Source organism: Pan troglodytes, chromosome 1 (assembly GCF_028858775.2).
Source record: "Pan troglodytes isolate AG18354 chromosome 1, NHGRI_mPanTro3-v2.0_pri, whole genome shotgun sequence".
Classification (NCBI taxonomy): Eukaryota; Metazoa; Chordata; class Mammalia; order Primates; family Hominidae; genus Pan; species Pan troglodytes.
This window is the reverse complement of record NC_072398.2, coordinates 739,016-761,359: the sequence shown is the minus strand read 5'-3', so window position 1 is coordinate 761,359 and position 22,344 is coordinate 739,016. Positions and strand designations below refer to the sequence as shown.

Here is a 22,344-nt window from a genome sequence, read left to right as displayed (position 1 = left end):
TGCTCTTCTCGAGGAGTATCTCTGTGGCGTTCTCTGTATTTCCTGAATCTGAACGTTGGCCTGCCTTTCTAGATTGGGGAAGTTCTCCTGGATAATATCCTGCAGAGTGTTTTCCAACTTGGTTTCATTCTCCGCATCACTTTCAGGTACACCAATCAGACGTAGATTTGGTCTTTTCACATAGTCCCATATTTCTTGGAGGCTTTGCTCATTTCTTTTTATTCTTTTTTCTCTAGACTTCCCTTCTCGCTTCATTTCATTCATTTCATCTTCCATTGCTGATACCCTTTCTTCCAGTTGATCGCATCAGCTCCTGAGGCTTCTGCATTCTTCACGTAGTTCTCAAGCCTTGGTTTTCAGCTCCATCAGCTCCTTTAAGCACTTCTCTCTATTGGTTATTCTAGTTATACATTCTTCTAAATTTTTTTCAAAGTTTTCAACTTCTTTGCCTTTGGTTTGAATTTCCTCCTGTAGCTCAGAGTAATTTGATCGTCTGAAGCCTTCTTCTCTCAGCTCGTCAAAGTCATTCTCCATCCAGCTTCATTCCATTGCTGGTGAGGAACTGCGTTCCTTTGGAGGAGGATAGGTGCTCTGCGTTTTAGAGTTTCCAGTTTTTCTGTTCTGTTTTTTCCCCATCTTTGTGGTTTTATCTACTTTTGGTCTTTGATGATGGTGATGTACAGATGTGTTTTTGGTGTGGATGTCCTTTCTGTTTGTTAGTTTTCCTTCTAACAGACAGGACCCTCAGCTGCAGGTCTGTTGGAATACCCTGCCGTGTGAGGTGTCAGTGTGCCCCTGCTGGGGGGGTGCCTCCCAGTTAGGCTGCTCGGGGGTCAGGGGTCAGGGACCCACTTGAGGAGGCAGTCTGCCCGTTCTCAGATCTCCAGCTGCGTACTGGGAGAACCACTGCTCTCTTCAAAGCTGTCAGACAGGGACATTTAAGTCTGCAGAGGTTACTGCTGTCTTTTTGTTTGTCTGTGCCCTGCCCTAGAGTTGGAGCCTACAGAGGCAGGCAGGCCTCCTTGAGCTGTGGTGGGCTCCACCCAGTTTGAGCTTCGTGGCTGCTTTGTTTACCTAAGCAAGCCTGGGCAATGGCGGGTGCCCCTCCCCCAGCCTCGCTGCCGCCTTGCAGTTTGATCTCAGACTGCTGTGCTAGCAATCAGCGAGACTCCGTGGGCATAGGACCCTCTGAGCCAGGTGTGGGATATAATCTCGTGGTGTGCAGTTTTTTAAGCCGGTCCGAAAAGCGCAATATTCAGGTGGGAGTGACCCTATTTTCCAGGTGGGTCCGTCACCCCTTTCTTTGACTCGGAAAGGGAACTCCCTGACCCCTGGTGCTTCCCGAGTGAGGCAATGCCTCGCCCTGCTTTGGCTGGCGCACGGTGCACGCACCCACTGACCCGCGCCCACTGTCTGGCACTCCCTAGTGAGATGAACCCGGTACCTCAGATGGAAATGCAGAAATCATCCGTCTTCTGCGTCGCTCATGCTCTTGATTGAATGTTTGTTCAACTGAAATATTGTTTTGTACAAAATGGAAAAAGTAGCACTTTTAGGAGCTGATATGTTAAATGTTGATTTTCCATAAATTTTTAGTATTTATGTTTCAGAACATGGGGAGAGAGATAATTTCACACAAGTATAACAACATGGATGAACTTGAAATAAAAAATACATATTGTTCATTAGAGGGACTGTAATTGAGCCAAGCAATGTGGTAATTTTCACTGGGCAATAAGTGTTAATCAACAAACATAAAAAATTATGGATATTTAAAAATGTTTTGGCCGGGCGCAGTGGCTCACGCCTGTAATCCCAGCACTTTGGGAGGCCGAGGTGGGTGGATCACGAGGTCAGGAGATCGAGACCATCTTGGCCAACACGGTGAAACCCCGTCTCTACTAAAAATACAAAAAATTAGCCAGGCGTGGTGGTGGGCACCTGTAATCCCAGCTACTCGGGAGGCTGAGGCAGGAGAATCGCTTGAACCTGGGAGTCGGAGGTTGCAGTGAGCCAAGATCGCCACTGCACTCCAGCATGGGCGACAGAGTGAGACTCTGTCTCTCTCTCTCTCTCTCTCTCTCTATATATATATATATATATATTGCAGAGTTTTCTGTGGGATGTATATTGAAAGGTTTGCACTAGGATGAACGATAGAAGAACATTTTAGAAAATATAATTAGTGATTGTTTTAAGAAAAGTGGGAGAAGTCAAAATATCTGAAAAAATTAAGTAGCATGTGTTTACACAATATGGGTTGAGTTTTTTAATAGCACTGTAAATGTGAAAAACATTTTAGAGAATTTAGAACTGATTAGGAATTTAGGATGTGGTGAACTCTAGAGTTATAACTAGAATATTATATTCACAGAACTGGTGATTACTACATAGATAAAAATATTAAAAATTAACAAGACAGTGTGAACAATTTGTTCAAAGGGTATCAGGAGAGAAATAAAGGAAGCCAATTCCTTAATCCATGGAGAAAGAGGCACAAGAAGGAAACAAAATGAATGTAAAAATAGAAAATTAAAAGGATGCTACTTTTTAGCCACAAGAATGCTCTTAAAAGTGTCTTTCTAAAGACAATGAAGATCTTTTTTTTCTTAAACTAGGAATAGACTTAAAATAGGAATAGATGTTTGAAAGGAATAGACTGTACTCCCTCCAATAGTATTTAATTTCAAAGGTTTGTGTTGTACAAACCATATCCCATGTAATGTTCTAAATACTTTAAAATCTAATTGCGTTTAGTCTTTATAACACCTTATAGATATTGTAAATATCAAACGTATGGAGTAGAAAACAGAGCTTACAGAAAATAATCACCCAACGTCACACAGCTGAAAGAGTTTGAAATTTGCTCTGATACTCTTGTGTAGCCTGGTTCTTCAGGAAAATAGACTATGCCTGACTGTCTTATGGACATATTTAATTTTTAGGGACCAGGGCCTATTGGTGAGCACCTTCTGCTGAAACTTACAGTTATTAGCAATAAGGATCAAGTAGCATACTCCTCATGTTGGTATTTTAATTTGTTCTCATTACCTGGCATTCAACTAATCATGTATCATTTTAGTTGTTTCCATCTACACTTTCCTAGGTGAAATTTTGTTAGCATCATAGTGTGAGGTGATTAGTTTCTGTGGGAAATACAATAGTAATGTAATGAAATTCCCCCAAACTCATGAGTATTTTCATGATTTCGGTGTAATTATAAAGGGATAATTTACATTACTTTTTTTAAAATTCTGGTAATATTTTAATTTAATTTAATTTTATTATTATTATGCTTTAAGTTTTAGGGTACAGGTGCACAATGTGCAGGTTAGTTACATATGTATACATGTGCCATGTTGGTGTGCTGCACCCATTAACTCGTCATTTAGCATTAGGTATATCTCCTAAGGCTATCCCTCCCCCCTTCCCCCACCCCACAACAGTCCCCAGAGTGTGATGTTCCCCTTCCTGTGTCCATGTGTTCTCACTGTTCAGTTCCCACCTATGAGTGAGAACGTGCATTACATTACATTTTTTAGCTGACTTGTTGCTCAACTAGATTATAGAACTTGAGAAAAATCCCATGTTTTTACTATGAAACCTATCATATCCATTAGCTATGTACTGTGCATTAAAAAATCACATCAAGCTAAAAATAATTCTTAAAATTCCTAGTCTACAAATAAAAAATTTGATGCCCAGACAAATAATGTCCCCATGTTTGCATTGTGTAGACGTGTTGTTCTCCGAGGGAAATCCTTGATATTTCTGTGACGTAATTCTGGTTATTTCTCACACGTTGTATTCTCCACAGTGAACATATTGATCATGGCGTGGGAGAATCAGACCTTCATCTCTGACTTCATCCTCCTGGGAATCTTTAATCACAGCCCCACTCACACTTTTCTCTTCACTCTGGTCTTGGGCATCTTCTCAGTGACCTTCATGGGGAACTCTGCCATGGTTCTCCTCATCTATTTGGACACCCAGCTCCACACACCCATGTACCTCCTCCTCAGCCAACTGTCCCTCATGGACCTCATGCTCATCTGCACCACTGTACCCAAGATGGCCTTCAACTACTTGTCTGGAAAAAATTTTATCTCTCTGGCAAGTTGTGGAACTCAGATATTCTTCTATGTGTCCCTGCTTGGAGCTGAATGTTTCCTCTTGGCTGCAATGGCCTATGATCGGTATGTTGCCATTTGCCACCCATTAAGATACCCAGTCCTCATGAGCCAAAAAATCTGTGGTCTCATGGCTGCTGCTTCTTGGATTCTTGGCTCCCTTGATGGCATAACTGAAGTTGCAGTTGCACTGTCCTTCTCATACTGTGGTGCCCGGGAAATACACCATTTTTTCTGTGACGTACCTGCCCTTCTTACTCTTTCATGCAATGACACCTTGATGTTTGAAAGGATGATATTCATCTGCTGTGTAATTATGCTTCTCTTCCCTGTAGCAATTATCATTGCTTCCTATGCTCGAGTTATGCTGGCTGTCATTCACATGGGATCTGGGGAGGGCCGCCGCAAAGCTTTTGCTACCTGCTCCTCCCACCTCATGGTTGTGGGAATGTACTATGGAGCGGCCATGTTTATGTACATGCGACCCACATCTGAACGTTCACCCACCCAGGACAAGATGGTATCTGTATTCTACACCATCCTCACTCCCATGCTGAATCCCCTCATCTACAGCCTCCGGAACAAAGAAGTGGCCAGAGGGTTCATGAAGATATTTGGGAAGGGCAAGTCTGAAGAGTAAATTGCCTAATTATATTTTGCTTTTTTCTTACATACTTTGCTTTATGCTTAAATTTATGTATTGAATTAAAGTAATCCAGAACCTAATATGTACTCATTTGTATATATTTACAGGTAGTAACATAAGATTAAGAAATTGCAAAAATTGTTTGCATTCTTGTTCATTCAAATATTTCATATTTTTGTTGTGATTAGTTCAATATATGGCTATAAGTATATATTTTTTCCAATAGAAAATGTACCTCCACATATTTTTTCCTTTTTAATATCATCTAACAAATGAGAGACATTTGTCAATCATAGTACCTCACTGTTTGACTGCATGTATTAAATCTGGTGTCTTTTAACATACATAGATTTATCCTTGAAAAACAAAGAATTCTACTAAGTTCAGTACCACACTTTGGACTAATCATTGTGTTAGTATGAATCACAAATTATTTATCTACTAAAAAGTATGCCTTTAGAATCATTATAAAAATGAAATGTAACTTAGATGGAGAAAAAAGATACGTAAGACTGAGGTTTGGGCATATTGTGCATGTCTTGTAATGGACACTGTCTTCCTCCAGGGTGTTGGAGAATTGAGAAGATCTCATTTATTTCCTTCTTCCACAGGCACTAAATTATGCACAAGAGACTAAACTGAGAATAAAAATTCTCTCAGTGTGAATTTTACATTCTTAGATATGCTAATCTTTATAAGAGTAGTGTACTGCAATCGCATAACATTAATTTTTGATGGATTTATTAGTAATTTTATCTAATTTAATAAAGAAGTCTATATTTTCTGAAGTCTTCATGTTTTCCATAATTTGATATATAGCATTACCATAGATATTGTTGTAATGATATTTATATGAGAATAAATGTAATTATGGACATTCTTATATCTTTCATGAGAAAAAACTGCCATTCCCTAATATAGAATATTAACTGTTGTGTTAAAAAATCTATGGTAACAGCCGGGCATGGTGGTTCACACCTGTAATCCCAGCACTTTGGGAGGCCAGGATGGGCAGATCACAAGGTCAGGAGATCGAGACCATCCTGGCTAACAAGGTGAAACCCCATCTCTACTAAAAATACAAAAAATTAGCCGGGCATGGTGGTGGGTGCCTGTAGTCCCAGCTACTCAGGAGGCTGAGGCAGGAGAATGGTGTGAACCCAGGAGGCGGAGCTTGCAGTGAGCCGAGATCACGCCACTGCACTCCAGCCTGGGGGAGAGAGTGAGACTCAGTCTCAAAAAAAAAAAAGAAAAGTCTATGGTAACATTCCCACCATATTAGCTTTCTTTTTCTGCATGACAAGTACAGCAAACTTAGCAGCTGTAAATTGCAACTATTCATTTAGTTACAATTTATATGGGTCAGAAGTCCCTACGTGTCTTGGCAGGGTATTCTGCTTAAGGTATTATAAGATTGCAATCCAGTTGTTGGCTGGGGCTGCAGTGTCGTATAAAGCTAAGAGTCATATTCCAAGCTCAAGTGGTGGTTGAAATCATTCATTTTTTTCAGCTGAATGACTCCTGGTACCTTGTTTTTCCAGGTCCACAGAAGAGCCTTTCTCACCTCAGGGAAAGCCTCAGTCCTCTTTTAAAGGTATTCCAACAAGTTAAATCAAGCTGCAATTGATTAATGCCGGTCCTGATGGGCCACAACAAGTTTTAACCAGTTTAGACCAGTTTCAGCTGGTCACAGCCAGTTTGGACTAGTTCTGACCAGCTTCGTGGTTAGATCGCTTACTTGTAGAATTTGTTTCCTTATGTCAGCCTTTGCAGTTTTCTTTTGAGAGGCTCCTTACCAAATGGGGAATATGCATATGATTAGAACAAGAGCCCACAAACAAGAAACACAGATACCTCTTTGAGAAGAGGGTCACTATTATAGATTAAAGGGGATCTTTTAAATTTTCCTTTTGATCTTTTCATGTTCTCATTGTAAAACCTTGAGCAGACACAGAACACTAAAAGGCACTCTAAAACCAGAAAGAGCATTCCATTAAGCCAAGGGGACTTTTACTAATGGGTCACAGTTAATTTAGATGTGTTTAGATAAGCCACAACTGGTTTAGTTATAATGAACCACAACCAGCTGTGACTGAGTTTAACTGGCTTCGACTAGCCGAAACTTGTTTGGACACCTTCTGGACAAGCATGGCTAGCTCCAAATGATTTAGAATGGTTTTAACTACCAACATCTGCTTTAGGTTAGTTCTGGCCAATGCAACCAATTTAGCCTGGCTACCGCTGGCCACAACCAGTTTGAAAGGGTTGTGACCCACCTTAAGCATTAGGCCAGTCTAGATCAACTGTGAGCAGTTTTGGTGGCTATCCATTTGTCATGGCTGGTTACAACTGGGTTTCAACTGGCTCCAACTGCTTTAGACCAGTTCTTTTCAGCACAACTGGTTTAGATTGCTTTAGATTGGACATAACCAGCTTTGAGTGCTTATAACTGACCACAATTAGTTTTGACTGGCCAAAGTCAGTTTTGGCCGGTTCTGACTAGTCATGGTCACTTATTCTTGGTGTAAAACAGTTTCAACATGTTATAATGTTTAGACTAGTTCTGACTGGAGGCAATGGTTTAGACTGGTTTGTGCTGACCTGTTTATAATGATTCTGTCTTCCCATGGCTAATTCTGATCTTTTCAGACTGGTATCAGCTGCCACCAATGGTTTGAGCCACTTAAAAATGGCTGAAAATGGTTTAAGTTGGTTTCAACTGGACACAAATGGTTTGGACCAGATATGACCGGTCATGACTGGATTTGACCAGTTTTGACTAAACGTAATCAGTTTATGCCAGTTATGACCAAAGATGGCTAGTTCCAACTCATTTTATTCTGCTTCAACTAAACACAACTAGTTGAAACTAGCTATGCCAGTCTTGACTGGTTTTAACTGGTTTTGATTGGCCACAATCATTTTCTGCCAATTCTGATCGGTCATGACCAGTTCAGAATGGTGTAGACTGGTTTCCACTGGCCACAATGGGCTTAGATTAGTTATCATCATTAACAACTAGTTAGGGTTGGTTTCAAATGGCCATTACTGCTTTGGATTGATTATGACCAGCCACACCACTTTTTATCATATTTAAGCAGCCACAATCCATTTCTGCCAGTTCTGACTGGTCATGTCTGGCTCTGACTGGTTTAGACTGGTTTCAGTTGGCCACAAGTGGCTCTGACTGGCTGGGAGCAGTCTCAACCAAGCTTGATTAATTGCAACCAGCTAAAATAAGTTTATATGGGTTCTGACTAGTCATGCTCTTGTCAGTTTTCTTTTGAGACACTTCTTACTAACACCAGTATGACAAGAACTGAAACACACAATCAAGAAATGCTCACATCTCTTTAGGGGAAAGGTCATTACTAGAGACTAAACGGGCCTTTTACATTTTCTCTTTGACCTTAGAAACCTTTTTACTTTCCTATTATATAATCTTGAACAGATGTGTCATTTTACCTAACTTGCCATAGTTAAACACTAAAAGGCACTGCAGGACCAGAAAGAGTGTTCTATTAAGCCAAAGGAACTGGTATGGCTGGGTCATGACTGGTTTAGGTTGATTTAGACTAGCCACAATTGGTTTAGGTCAGTTTTGACTGGGCAAAGTTGATGCTGGTTCTGAGTCATCATATCCATTTCTAAATGGTGTAGGCCAGTTTCAACTGATCTCAATTTGGACTGGTTCTGACAGGCTGCAAGTGGTTTAGGCTTGTTTCAACTAGCCACAACAAGTTTGCACTGATTATGATGTGCCATGACTGATTGTGACTAATTTTTGACTAGCCAGAATTTAGATTATGCCAGTTGTCACTGGTCTTGGCTGGTTCTGACCATTTTATACTGTTTTCCGTAGGTCAAAGTGTTCATACTATCCAAAGCAATCTACACATTCAATGCAATCCCTACCAAACACCAATGACATTCCACACAGATATAGCAATATTAATTCTAATATTTATATGGAACTAAAAAATACTCAGATTAGCCAAAGCAAAACTGAGTTAAAAGAACAATGCTGGCCGGGCACGGTGGTTCACGCCTGTAATCCCAGAACTTTGGGAGGCTGAGGCAGGTGGATTACAAGGTCAGGAGTTCAAGACCATCCTGCCTAACACAGTGAAACCCCATCTCTACTAAAAATACAAAAAAATTAGCCAGGCGTGGTGGCGGGCACCTGTAGTCCCAGCTACTCAGGAGGCTGAGGCAGGAGAATGGCATGAACCTGGGAGGCGGAGCTTGCAGTGAGCTGAGATCCCGCCACTGCGCTCCAGCCTGGGAGACAGAGCGAGACTCCGTCTCAAAAACAAACAAAAAAGAACAATGCTAGAGGTATCACACTACCAGACTTTAAAATGTTGTATGAAGCTGTAGAAACCAAAATTGCATGGCACTGGTATAAGAACAGACATGTAGATCAATAGAAAAGAATAGAGAACTCAGAAATAAATTCACAGATATACAGTAAAGTCATTTTCAACAAAGGCATCAAGAACATGCACTGGGGAGAAGACAGTCTCAATAAACGGTTCTGGGAAAACAGGATCAGTCCTGTCAGCTTCCATTTTATTCTATATGCTTGTCAAATACATACACTTCTTTATATTTGGAGAAAAGAAAACATTATATACTACATGCCTATGTTTCTTAAAAATTCTAAACTATAACTCAGCACAGATAATAAATAACATATTTCAAGAAAATACAAGACTCAGAAACTATAGCTGTTATTTTAGCTTAATATCATTATGTGTTTTTGTCTCCATCGTGTGTTTAAAAATACCAAATGCATCATCCACAAATACATTTATAAGTTTTAAACCATTGAAAAATATTATTTCCAGGAGGTTAGCTAACATTTATTGAGAGATTACAATATGTGGCCACTGTTTTCAAAGCTCTATATATACTAACTCTTTTAATCCTTAAAACAGCTCTATGAGGTAGGTACTAATATTATCTCCATAATACAGATAGAGAAACGGACACAGAGCAAAAGTCAGAAGGGTAGGTTAAGCTGCCATAACTAGCCCTAAAACTTCAATCTTCAAAAAAGCGAAAGATTGTCTCTTCCTCCTGCAAAGTGGGTGGTGGGACTTGGTGGCTCTCCTGAGCAGCAATTCTCCATGTGCTGGCTTGGAATTCCAGGTTGTTTTCATCATCTGTCATCTCAGAAACAATATATGCTTCTATAGTCACCATGGTGGGGAAAAGAGGAACGGGGAGAAGCCTGCTGTGGTTTGTAAAAGCTTCCACCTGCAGTGACACATGTCTCTTCTCATATTTCATCAGCTGAAGGAAGTCCTAGGGCAAAGCCTTACTGCAAGAGCCAGAGAAATAGGATCCTCTCATATGCCCAGAGGAGACAAGCCCCAAGTGTTTGGTGACGGCCCTGAAGTCACCATGGTATGTACCTAAGCTCTAGCTCTAATATTGACCTTCAGCAGGCCCCTGAGCACAGGCAAATTCCTATATAAAGTCACAGAATCATTTCAGACATTTTCTGATTATTTTTATGTGTACTAATCCATAACAAAATAAGTCTGTGCTCAGGAGAAAGTGAAGTATCTGTCCTTCTCATCATGCTCCCCCAACAGTGAGAGAGCAGATAATAAGTTTAATCAAAGGTTTTATTTGGGATTATAGTTCATATGGAGGAAGGCTTGATCTCTGACAAGTTACACTTTTATATGTAAACAGGAAGGTCAGGCCAGTCAGGGGCAAAATGAGGTAGTCTTTAAAATTTTCCATTGTGATCACCTGAGACAATTTCCAGTATAAATCTTTTCATATGTCATTATATATCCTATTGTTTTTGTTTTTCTGGAGATCCTTGAGGAACACAAATAGCAAATACTAACTTGTTTTGTCTCGATGGATTTGCCTGTTCTGGATCTTACATATAATAGCAGTCATACCATATATGACCTTTTATGTGTGTCTTTTTGATACTTTGCTTTTAAGGTTCATCATTTTTATGTCTGAATATTATTGTAATAAGTATTATTTAATTAGTATGTAATAAATTTCATGTATACATAAAAATTTGTTTATATACTTATCAGATAAGTATTTGAGTTACTTCTGCCTTTTGACTATTGTAAATAGCATTGCTGTAAATATTTTGGTATAAGGGTCTATGTGAATATACTCATTTATTTATCTTGGGCATATACCTAAACATGTAATTGCTAAATTAGATGTAATACCATATTTAAGCTTTCAGGGACTTCTAAACTACTTTCCTGACTGGCTGCTCTATTTTACATGCCTGCAAACAATAATTAAGTATTCTAATTTCTCTACATCTTTACCAACCCTTACTTTTTCACTTTTTAAAAATTCTAGTCATACTAGCAGGTGTGAATCAGGGTCTTATTGTGGTTTTGATTTTTATTTCCAAATTCAACAATGATAGTAAGCATCTTCTTGATTGGCCATTTGTACACATTCTTTGGAATAATGTCTATTCAAGTCCATTACACATTTTCTAATTGGTTTGCTTGTGTATTTATTGTTGAGTTGTGTGTGTTCTTATATACCCTGCCTATAAAAATCTTTATTAGATATATGTTGTATAAATATTTTCTCAGTCTGTAGGCAGCTTTTTTATTTTCTTGACAATATGTTTTGATGTAAGCATGTTTTAAATTTTGAGTAAGTCCAGTTCGTCTACTTTTTTGTTGTTGGTCATGTTTTTCGTGTCAAACCTAAGAACCAATTGCCAAAATCAAGGTCAAGAATACCTCTATATTTGTTATACTATTTCTACAGTTTTAGATATTATATTTAGGCCATTGATACATTTTGAGTTACTTTTTGTGTATAAAGTGAGGTAAAGTTCAAACTTTATCCTTTAGCATGCAGTTAGCTGTGGTTTTGGCAATGTTTTTGAAAAGACAATTCTTTTCCCCTTTGAAAAGTGTTGGTGTGGCTTGTCAAAATTTAATTGGGAACTCTGAGAACATAATTTGGGCTTAGAAAAAAAGTTCATTTGGTCAGAAATTTTCGCATTATATTTGTTTTGTTTTGTTTCTATAATTTCAACTTTTATTTTAGATTCAGAGTGTACATGTGCAGGTTTGTTGCATGGGTATACTGCATGATGCTATATGGGGTAGAAATGATCCTATGACAATCTCCAGTAAGGACTTTTTCAGCTCTTGCTCCCCACCTTCTCTCTCCACTCTAATACTCCCCAGTGTCTGTTGTTTCCATCTGTATGTCCATGTGTACCCAATGTGAAGCTCCCACTTGTAAGTGAAAGCACGTGGTATTTGATTTTCTGTTGTGCATTAATTTGTTTAGGATAATGATCTCTACCTGTGTCCATGTTGCTGCAAAGGACATCAGGACATTCTTTTTTATGGCCACATAGTATTGTATGGAGTATATGTACCACGTTTTCTGTTTCTAATCCACCACTGATGCGCAACTAAGTTTATTCTATGCCTTTGTTATTGTGAAATACTGCAATTAACATACAAGTGCATGTGTCTTTTTGGTAAAATTTATTTTCTTTCAGGTATATACTTTGTAATGAGATTGCTCAATCAAATGGTAGTTTTACTTTAAGTTCTTTGGGAAATCTACAGACTGTTTTTCATAGTGGCTAAACTATTTTGCATTCCCACTAACAGTGTGTAAGCATTCCCTTTTCTCCATAGCCTCTCCTACATCTGTTGTCTTTTGACTTTTTAATAAGAGCCATTCTGAGTGGTGTGAGATGGTACCTCACTGCGGTTTTAGCTTGAGTTTCTCTGGTGACCAGTGATGTTGAGTTTTGTTTTGTTTTTTTCCATATTTGTAATGGGGTTCGTTTTTGCTTGTTGAATTGTTTAAATTCCTTATAGATTCTGGATATTAGACCTTTGTGAATGCATAGTTTGTATTATTTTCTCCCATTCTGTACACTGTTTACTCTGTTGATAGTTTATTTTACTGTGCAGGAACTCTTTAGTTTAATTAGGTTTGGCTTATCAATTTTTTGTAACTGCTTTTGAAAACTGAGTCATAAATTCTTTGCCAAAGCTGATGTCCAAAATGGTATTTTTGAGGTTTTCTTCTGGTATTTTTATAGTTTGAGGCCTTACATTTAAGGCTTTAATCTGTTTTTAGTTAATTTTTTATATGGTTGAAGGGGTCCAGTTTTACTATTCTGCATATGGCTAGCCAGTTATCCCAGTACCATTTATTGAATAGGTGTCCTTTTCCCTTTGCTTATTATTAACAACTTGGTTGCAAATCACGTGGTCATAGGTGTGCAGCCTTATTTCTGGGTCCTCTATACTGTTTCATTGCTCTAAGCATCTGTTTTTGTACCACAACGATGTTGTTTTGTTTACTGTAGCCTTGTAGTATAGTTTGAGGTTGGGTAAAAGATCTCCTTGTAAATATCTTTTACCTTCTTGGTTTGATATTTTCCTATGTATTTTATTTTTTGTGGCTCCTGTAAATGGAATTGTGTTCCTGATTTGGCACTCAGCTTGAATGTTATTGGTGTATAGAAATGCTACTGATTTTTGTACATTGATTTTGTATCCTGAAACTTTGCTGAAGTCATTTATCAGTTCTAAGAGATTTTGCCAGAGTCTTTAGAATTTTTTAGGCATAGAATCATGTCATCAATAAAAACAGATAATTTGACTTATTTTCCTATTTGGATGCCTTTTATTTCTTTTTCTTGCCTTATTTCTGTGGCTAAAAGTTCCAGTACTATGTCGAATAGGAGTAGTGAGAGTAGACATTCTTGTCTTGTTTTAGGTTTTAAGGAAAATACTTCCAGCTTTTGCCCATTTAGTATGATGTTGGCTGTGGATTTGTCACAGATGGCTCTTTTATTTGAAGGTATGCTCCTTTGATATCTAATTTGTTGAGGCTTTTCTTTTTTATTATGAAGGAATGTTACATTTCTTTGTAAGCTTTTTCTGCAACTATTGGAAAATCACGTGGAATTTGCTTTTAATTCTGACTATGTGATAGATCACATTTTTGATATGCATATATTAAACCAACCTTGCATTCCAGGAATAAAATCTATTTGATCATGGTAAATTAACTTTTTAATGTGCTGCTGGATTCTGTTTGATAGTTTGAGAGTTCGTTGGGGATTTTTGCATCTATGTTTATCAGAGATATTAGCTTGTCGTTTTATTTTTCACTGTGTCATTTTTAGGTTTTGATATCAGAGTGATGCTGGCTTGAGTGATGCTGGCTTCATTGAATCAGTAAGAGAGGAGTCCCTCCTTGATTTTTTGGGGGAATAGTTTCAAGTGAAATTGGTACTAGATCTCCTTTGTACATCTGGTAGAATTCAGCTGTGAATCTGTCTCATCCAGGGCTTTTTTAGTTGGTAGTTTTTTAATTACCGATTCAACTTTGGGACTAAATATTAGTCAGTTAAGGACTTCAATTTCTTCCTGTTTCTATCTTGGGAGATTGTGTGTTTCCAGGAACTTGTCCATTTCCTCTACATTTTCTAGTTTGTGTGCGTACAGATGTTTATAATAGTCACTGAGTCTTGTTAAACTGAACATTTTATTATTATGTAAGGTCCTTCTTTGTCCTTTTTGACTGTGGCGGTTTTATATCAAGCTTTGTGGTTTGACCTATAGGCCAATATATGACACTTATGGTTAAGAGCCAGCTGCAGCCAAAACAGATAGATATATGCTTGGTTCTTCTACACCGGGATAAACTCTGTTGCCTTATGTGATGGTCTGATCCATGGAGTTCACAGTGATCTGATCTTCCTGCTCCACCTTGGAGAGGGGGACAAAGATGGGCAGGGCTGGATGAGGCAAATCCACCTGCAGGTCCCTCAGTGGCAGAAACAAGCACCAGCACTGATGAGGAGTCCAGTGGGTGGCCACCGCACCCAGAAGTTTGCCTTGGTGTGGAGCTGGGAATCTTTCTTGTCTCCAAATTCTCTGCACGAGGAAGGAGGGTGGCCTAAACTCCTACTCTGGGATAGTAGATATTCTGACTGCCTGAAGATCTGCCTGATTGTGGAGCATAAAGGGGCCTGTTATACTATAATTTCTGAATAGGAAGGGTGAGGAGATTCAGGCTACTAATCCAGATGAGCATATGTTCAACTGCCTGGAAGTCTGCCTGGGCATGAAGCAGAGAGGGCCCTGCTTTACCACAGTGTCTGCACAGAAATAGTAGGCAACTCACACTGCTGATCCAGGTGAGTGGGTGCTCCAAATGCCTGTAGATCTGCCTGGGTTTGGAGCAGAGAGGGCCCTACTGCACAACAATCTATGTCCAGGAAGGGTAGAGCAGCTCAGGCTGCTGACCTAGACAAGCAGATGTTTCAAATGCCTGGAGATCTGCCTGGACATGGAGTGGAGAGGGACTCGCTACACCATGGTCTCTGCTCAGGAAGAATGGGGCAGCTTAAGCTGTTGATCAGGTGAATGGGTGCTCTGAATATCTGGAGATATGCCTAGGAGTGGAGCAGAGGGCTCCACTGTACAGCAACTTTAGGGGAGCACACTGGAACACCCAGCAATGACATATGCAGACCGGTTTCAAGTTGCCAAGCTGGCTATGAATGCAAGTCTCATCACCCAGGAGTAACTGTGACTACAGCAGCTCTCCTCAGGCCACAGATCCGTGATGAAAGAGCACCAATCCAGCGCCTACTACTGGTGCACTTTCCACACTCACCACTGAATTCTGGCTTTGGAGTCCCCTACCTTGCTTGAGACTATGTGCTACAATCTCTGCATGGTCATGCTGCTGGATTGCCAAATAATGACTGACGTTGTATGAGCCTGGATTAAAAATGGCATCCTTTTCACAGTCCTGGGTCTGGGAAAAATGCCTGTAGCTTTCCTGGATGCTTTCCCTTTGAGAATCTCCAAGTGTCTCCCCAAGTTAACTCCAGGGTTTGAGGGAAAAAAAAGTGCCCTTCGTTGGCCCAGATTCCAGGGATCCCCAGTGGAAATATGAGTCACAGAGAGAGACTTCCTGCTGTTCTCCTGTACTGAGGCTTCACTAACTTTTATCAGCCAGATACCATCGTGGGACCATTTGCCCACCTCCTTCCCAGGATATGGGGTGCCCTTCACTATTCTGGAGGATTTCCATTTTCCTTGTTGTATTAAAGCTCAAAGAGTTAGTCTTTATGCATGATTTTGCATTTCCAAGTGGCTGAGGCATGCTAAAAGCTTCTTCTGCCATCTTGAGAAAAAAATGGTACTCTTTTTGGCCTATCAGTTGTATTCCATTGATCTACATGCCTATCTTTGTGTCAGTACCACAGTATGTTAGTAAGTTTTTAAATGGAAGTGATTGGCCCTCCAACTTTGGATTTCTTTTTAAATATTGACTTGACTATTTAAAGCCCCTTAAAATTTCATGATAATTTGAGGATTGGCTTTTCCATTTCTGAAAAAAAAATCTATTGCATCGTAACTGTAGATATCTTTGGGGAATACTGCCAAATGATAAACATGAGACATGTATACTTTAATTAGGAGAGTGAGTAAAAATTAAGAATGAAGAGAAAAAAGCAAAAATATTTATATTTTTACTTTTCATAAAATAATAAATTTTAAAACTCAGATACTTAAGACAGCTTAGAAAACATTATAAAATTATTTATGCCTTTATTTAATCACCATGCAATCGCATACCTATTGAATGTGCCATCTCAAACAGATAATCACATATTTAGCTTACTTCACATGAATAGCAGATTATTTCCCTATTGAGGCCAAACTCTCAAAAAGTCATTGGCCTAATGAAGATGACCATCATACATCTCTTTCTCCAAAACTACTTATCCCACAACTAGTAATAGAACAAAATTATGAATAAATTTTAGGCCTCACCAAATAGTATAATTAAAATATTTGAGACCAATTTAAACATTTATCACAATTGTATTAATCACATATTATATCACCATATAAGTAAGATGAAGGAAAAACATTTCATAAAATGATCATGGTCATATAATTAATCGAGAGAGTCAGGTTCCAAGTCCAGAACTTCTAGCCCCAGAACCTGTGATGGCGATACCTTTGTGTACTAGTTACCCTTATTATTATTGAACACTCAATAAGACATGATATCTAAAACAGTTATATGTAGTAAATATAGGTGGCATGTATTTCATATATATTAGATATATATTAGTATTTTCCACCATATAGATGGCATGAACATTGGAAAGAAGATGGCACAGAGATCTTTTGTATAAGAGACTTATTTCAACCAGTAGTTCTGTGATGCACTAACAGCAATCAAGCTGAGAATTGAATCAAGAACTCAACCCTTTTAACAATAGCTGCAAAAAATAAAACAAAATGCTGAGGAATACACTTAACCAAGGAAGTGAAAGACCTCCACAAGGAAAACTACAGAACACTGCTGAAAGACATCATAGATGACACAAACAAATGGAAACACATCCCATGATCATGGATGGATAGAATCAATATTGTGAAAATGACCATACTACCAAAGTCAATCTACAAATTCAAAGTAATTCCCATCAAAATACCACCATCATTCTTCACAGAACTAGAAAAAACAATCCTAAAATTTATATGGAATCAAAAAAAGCCCACATAGTGAAAGCAAGACTAAGCAGAAAGAACAAACCTGGAGGCATCAGATTACCTGATTTCAAACTATATTATAATGCCATAGTCAGCAAAACAGCATGGTACTGGTATAAAAATAGGCACCTCGACCAATGGAACAGAATAGAGAACCCAGAAATAAACCCAAATACTTACAGCCAACGGATCTTTGACAAAGGAAACAAAAACATAAAGTGGGGAAAGAACACCCTACTCAACAAATGGTGCTGGGATAATTGGCAAGCTGCATGTTGGAGAATGAAACTGGGTCCACATCTCTCACCTTATACAAAAATCAACTCAAGATGAATGAAGAACTTAAATCTAAGACCTGAAACTATAAAAATTCTAGAAGATAACATCAGAAAACCCTTCTAGACATTGGCTTAGGCAAGGATTTCATGACCAAGAGCCCAAAAGCAAATGCGATAAAAACAATGATAAAGAGCTCAAACTTAATTAAACTTATAAGCTTTTGCACAGCAAAAGAAACAGTCAACAGACAACCCACAGAGTGAGAGTGGGAGAAAATCTTCACAATCTATACACCTCACAAATAACTAATATTCAGAATCTACAATGAACTTAAAACAAATTAGCAACAAACAAACAAACAAACAGAACAAACAAAAAACAATCCCATCAAAAAGTGGGTTAAGGACTTGAACAGACATTCTCAAAAGAAGTTATTCAAGCAGGCAACAAACATATGAAAAAATGCACAACATCACCAATGATTAGGAAAATGCAAATCAAAACCACAATGCAATACCACCTTACTTCTACAAGAATAGCCATAATCAAAAAATAAAAAAAATAGATGTTGGGGGTGGATGTGGTGAACAGGGAACACTTCTACACTGCTGATATGAGTGTAAACTAGTACAGCCACTATGGAAAACAGTGTGGAGATTCCTTAAAGAACTAAAAGTAGAACTACCATTTGATCCAGAAACCCCACTGCTGGGTATCTACTCAGAGGAAAAGAAGCCATTACATGAAAAAGATACTTGCACACACATTTATAGCAGCACAATTCCCAATTGCAAAAATGTGGAACCAACCCAAATGCCCATCAATCAATGAGTGGATAAATGTATATGTATATATACATATATGATATATACATATATGATATATATCATATATGTATATATATGATGGAATATTACTCAGCCATAAAAAGAAATGAATTAGTGGCATTTGCAGCAACCTGGATGAGATTGGAGACTATCATTGTAAGTGAAGTAACTCAGGAATGGAATGGAAAACCAAACATCATATATTCCCATTCATAAGTAGGAGCTAAGCTATAAGGATGCAAAGGCATAAGAATGACACGATGGACTTTGGGGACTCAGGGGGAAAGGGTGGTAAGGGGGTAAAGGATGTAAAGGATAAAAGACTACAAGTTGGATGCAGTGTATACTGCTCAGTTGATGGGTACACCAAAATTTCACAAATCGCCATTAAAGAAGGTACTCATTTAAGCAAACACCACCTGTTCCCCAACAACCTACGGAAACAAAATTTTTTTAAAATAAATTTATTTCTTTGGAAAATACAAAATAAGATAAAAATGATAAAAATAATGAACTCAGTAAAGTGTCCATGGACAAATTCATAATATTATATGAAATGAAATATAATGAATAATAAAATGAAAAAATAAAATAATTATTCTGTGCACAAACAAAAAAGTGTTTAGAAGAATTATGTTTAAAACTGTTAATTTAGTAAGACACAAATATCTGTAAAATATCTGATAATTAAATTAACAATAAGCAAGCAAAAGGTAAATCTGAATAATTTATTAAAATACTATCAGGAGGGGCTAGTAAGCTTTAAAAGTTTGAGAAATAAAGTATGAACTTACCTGGCAATATCAGCAATATGTCAATGTTATTCTAGCTTTGAAAAGTCATAGAGGAGTTTGTATGTTTATATTCAAGTATCATTAAAATAACATGTAGTTGTTTCCTAAATGTTTATGAAATTTTTTAAGATTCCTGTCTTTTTGGTAGTAGTTGATATTTTGAAGAGATTTATTTGTTCAGGAAATATGGGTGATGGCAATAACCTCAATAATTTTTGTGTGTAGCTTCAAGAATATGAGCAAACAAGAGCTTCTGATGAAGAAAAAGACTAGGGAAATGGTGGCAGGAAAAAAATCAATGTCTGCTTATTAAAAGCCAATAACAGGAACTGTTTCAGGAGTGAGTGGTACAAAACTCACACTCTTCTGCCTTCAGGGACCTTATATTTTATAGAGAGCATAGTTTTATGTCCAGGTAAGATGAGATGAATAATTCACAGCATTAGATTAACTACTCTGGTAGTGTTTTCTGTATAATATGTGCGGAGAAAAGTAAAAATTATTGGGCAAGTCCTGTGAATGATGTATTATTATGTTCTAATCAAAGTATAATATTAATTTTGTATAAAAAGCAAAACTAATGAACATAATTGCAGTTCAAATGTCAAATGTATCAGATGAAACCCCAGTGCCATTACAGGCAACATTTGCAAAATATCTATAAAGGAGTTGAACTTCAACCACCAGTGAATATGGCAAACATGGGAAGAAACAGGCCAGGAGGATTTAGTTAGAAAATGTAAATTTGTAACTAGCTTTGAGTCACTTTTAAAAAATATATAAAATTTTACAAGTTTCACTTGTGGGACAAAATAAGTAATAATTAATTTAAAATTCATACAAATATGACCAATAATATAATAAGATAATGAAGAGATGTAGACACTTTTATAGATACTATGGTTTCTTTTGTTCTGGAAAAAGAAATGTTGTTTTCATATTCATCTGCATATGAAAGGAATGTAAAAAGTATAAATTAAAATGAAAAATACTGGAAGTAAGGTCAAGAACATACTTCATATACCTCAGCAGAGTTGATTACAGGAAGCCTGCTGACTAGTTAGCATGAGTTCTGGAGATGACCCGTACATCTTGGAGATGACCCTTGTTCTGGTTTTGCAGCAAAGTGTTCAAAAATGTGCATGGAAGACATTGGGATACTGCTGGATGCCCAAGAACCTTAACTTTCCATATAAAGTTCTATATAACTTTATAGAGTATATTCTATAACTCTGAGGTAAAATGCATCCCTTCATAGCAGTAGACCACCTCACATTCTGACCTGCTGTAGCCTTGCACATAGGACACCCAACCTCCAGAGAGGCTGCCTTGCTTAAAAATGTCAGGTGTCCATCTCACGTACTGAAATATGGGTACTCCCCACTACAATTTTGCAAAAGACTTTAATGAGGATTGTGTGGTTGAAAAGGTTTCAGCTGGCTCTGCCCTGGGCAATATTTCTGGTTTATCTGATGTGTGCAGCAAATTGCAAATATACCCTTGGTATGATTGCAAGTAACTAACTTATCACTTAGCCAAGGAGTATCTGTGTTGGTTTCACCAGCAATAAGAAATGTGTCATTCAGAGTTTTATCTCACATCAGGGCATACAGTTTAACATTAATAGATAGATTGACAAATAAATGAATGAAAAAATGATGAATAGATACATACGTACAAAATATATGCATACATGCATGTATATGTAGAGAGATAGATAGATCATCAGTACTATAAGCACACATACAAATACAGATAAGGTAAAGAACACTGACTATGGAATTGCGGAGTTATCAGTTACTACTATATTATACCTTCAAGATGTTACTTTTCCATATTATCTTCAAGTTTCTCAATCATTCTGTTTTAGGTATACTGGAATATAGCAAGGTTTTGATTTGTCATGGTAAATGTAAACTATAAATTATTATTGATATAAAACACAAGTGTACTCTTAGTTCTGGAACTTTTTATAACATTCTTTATATTTTGTGATTTTAGGGGGTTCTTTGCTTTATTGTAAATACTTGTTTTATTGTGCATTTTCTTAAAACTTTTTCCTTGCAAGAAAATTTGGAATAAAAAGAGAACAGAGAGGGGGGCCAATGCAGTGAATTATTATGACTACTAAGGAAACACTAAGAAGTTATTAACTGTACTGACTAAAGGTTTCTGTTTTAGTAAATGTAAAGGGATCTTCTTAAGAATGACAAGCCTGGGTTTCTGAGGAGTCAAAAGGGAAATATTTCTAGTGTTCTTTATATAGTCACCAAGACAAATTTATCAAAGCTCTCCTGTAGGTAAGAATCCTCATTGTTTCCTTACATAATCTACTGGGGCTAATCATCAAAGTGTCCCTGTTGACCCTCTCCTGGGCTCCAAGAAGCTTATGTTTATACCTAATTTTAAAGTCATGTCCCAATTTCATTCTTAATTCCCTAATCACTTTTGTCACAAATATTAAAAGGGGAGAAGTCTAAATGAAGCTGGGATCTCTTTTCTTTGCAACATTACTGATTTAGGAGAAGAGAAGTTTACTACATTATGTGACCTTTCTTCTGTTGCACTCTCCCTTTAGACATTTGGCTTAATTTTATTTTATAGTACTTTTTAAGTTTCCATTTTTTCAAATACTGGGGGAATTAATACTGGAAATAATCATACAGGGAAAAAAATAACTTTGAAAAGTGACAAAGTTTGAAGCCCATCCAATATTTGTTGGAATATTTTTAAAAGTTAAATTCTGATGACCAACAGGTGTACTACTCAATACGTGTAAGTTGAAATTTTCATAATACCATGGGGGTGTTGGTGTTGGCAATGGTTGACAGAGTCTACTAGAGGCTAGAGAGTGAGACAAACAGGAGTGATCCTCTCTTGATCACTATATAACCTTTCTTTGACATATTTCCTTCTGTCTGATCATTATATTTGGTGTTCTTCTGTGTTGATTTGCTATTGCTCCCTGATCTCAGCCTTCTGTCCTCCTTTTTTTAGTCTGTACACTTGCAAATGTAATAGAAAAAGCAAATTTTCTTTTTATTTTTGAATTTTCAGGAATATAGGATCGAGCCTCATGCTAACCCA

The 22,344-nt window shown here is 37.6% G+C and overlaps 2 protein-coding genes across 2 annotated transcripts in view; both read left to right on the top strand.

Moving 5' to 3' along the window:
- Positions 1-3,767: 3,767 nt before the first annotated feature.
- Positions 3,768-4,770, top strand: LOC469769 (olfactory receptor 2M3-like). The gene has a single exon (XM_009441868.3). The coding sequence runs from the start codon at positions 3,832-3,834 to the stop codon at positions 4,768-4,770; it is 939 nt and encodes a 312-aa protein (XP_009440143.2). The 5' UTR covers positions 3,768-3,831.
- A 5,226-nt stretch (positions 4,771-9,996) lies between these two features.
- The window catches only part of OR2T6 (olfactory receptor family 2 subfamily T member 6), a 68,468-nt gene continuing 56,120 nt past the window's right edge, over positions 9,997-22,344 (top strand). The window contains exon 1 of the mRNA XM_016951722.3: positions 9,997-10,188. Within this exon, the coding sequence (XP_016807211.2) occupies positions 10,051-10,188 (138 nt within the window). The 5' untranslated portion in view covers positions 9,997-10,050. The remainder of the gene's footprint in view (positions 10,189-22,344) is intronic.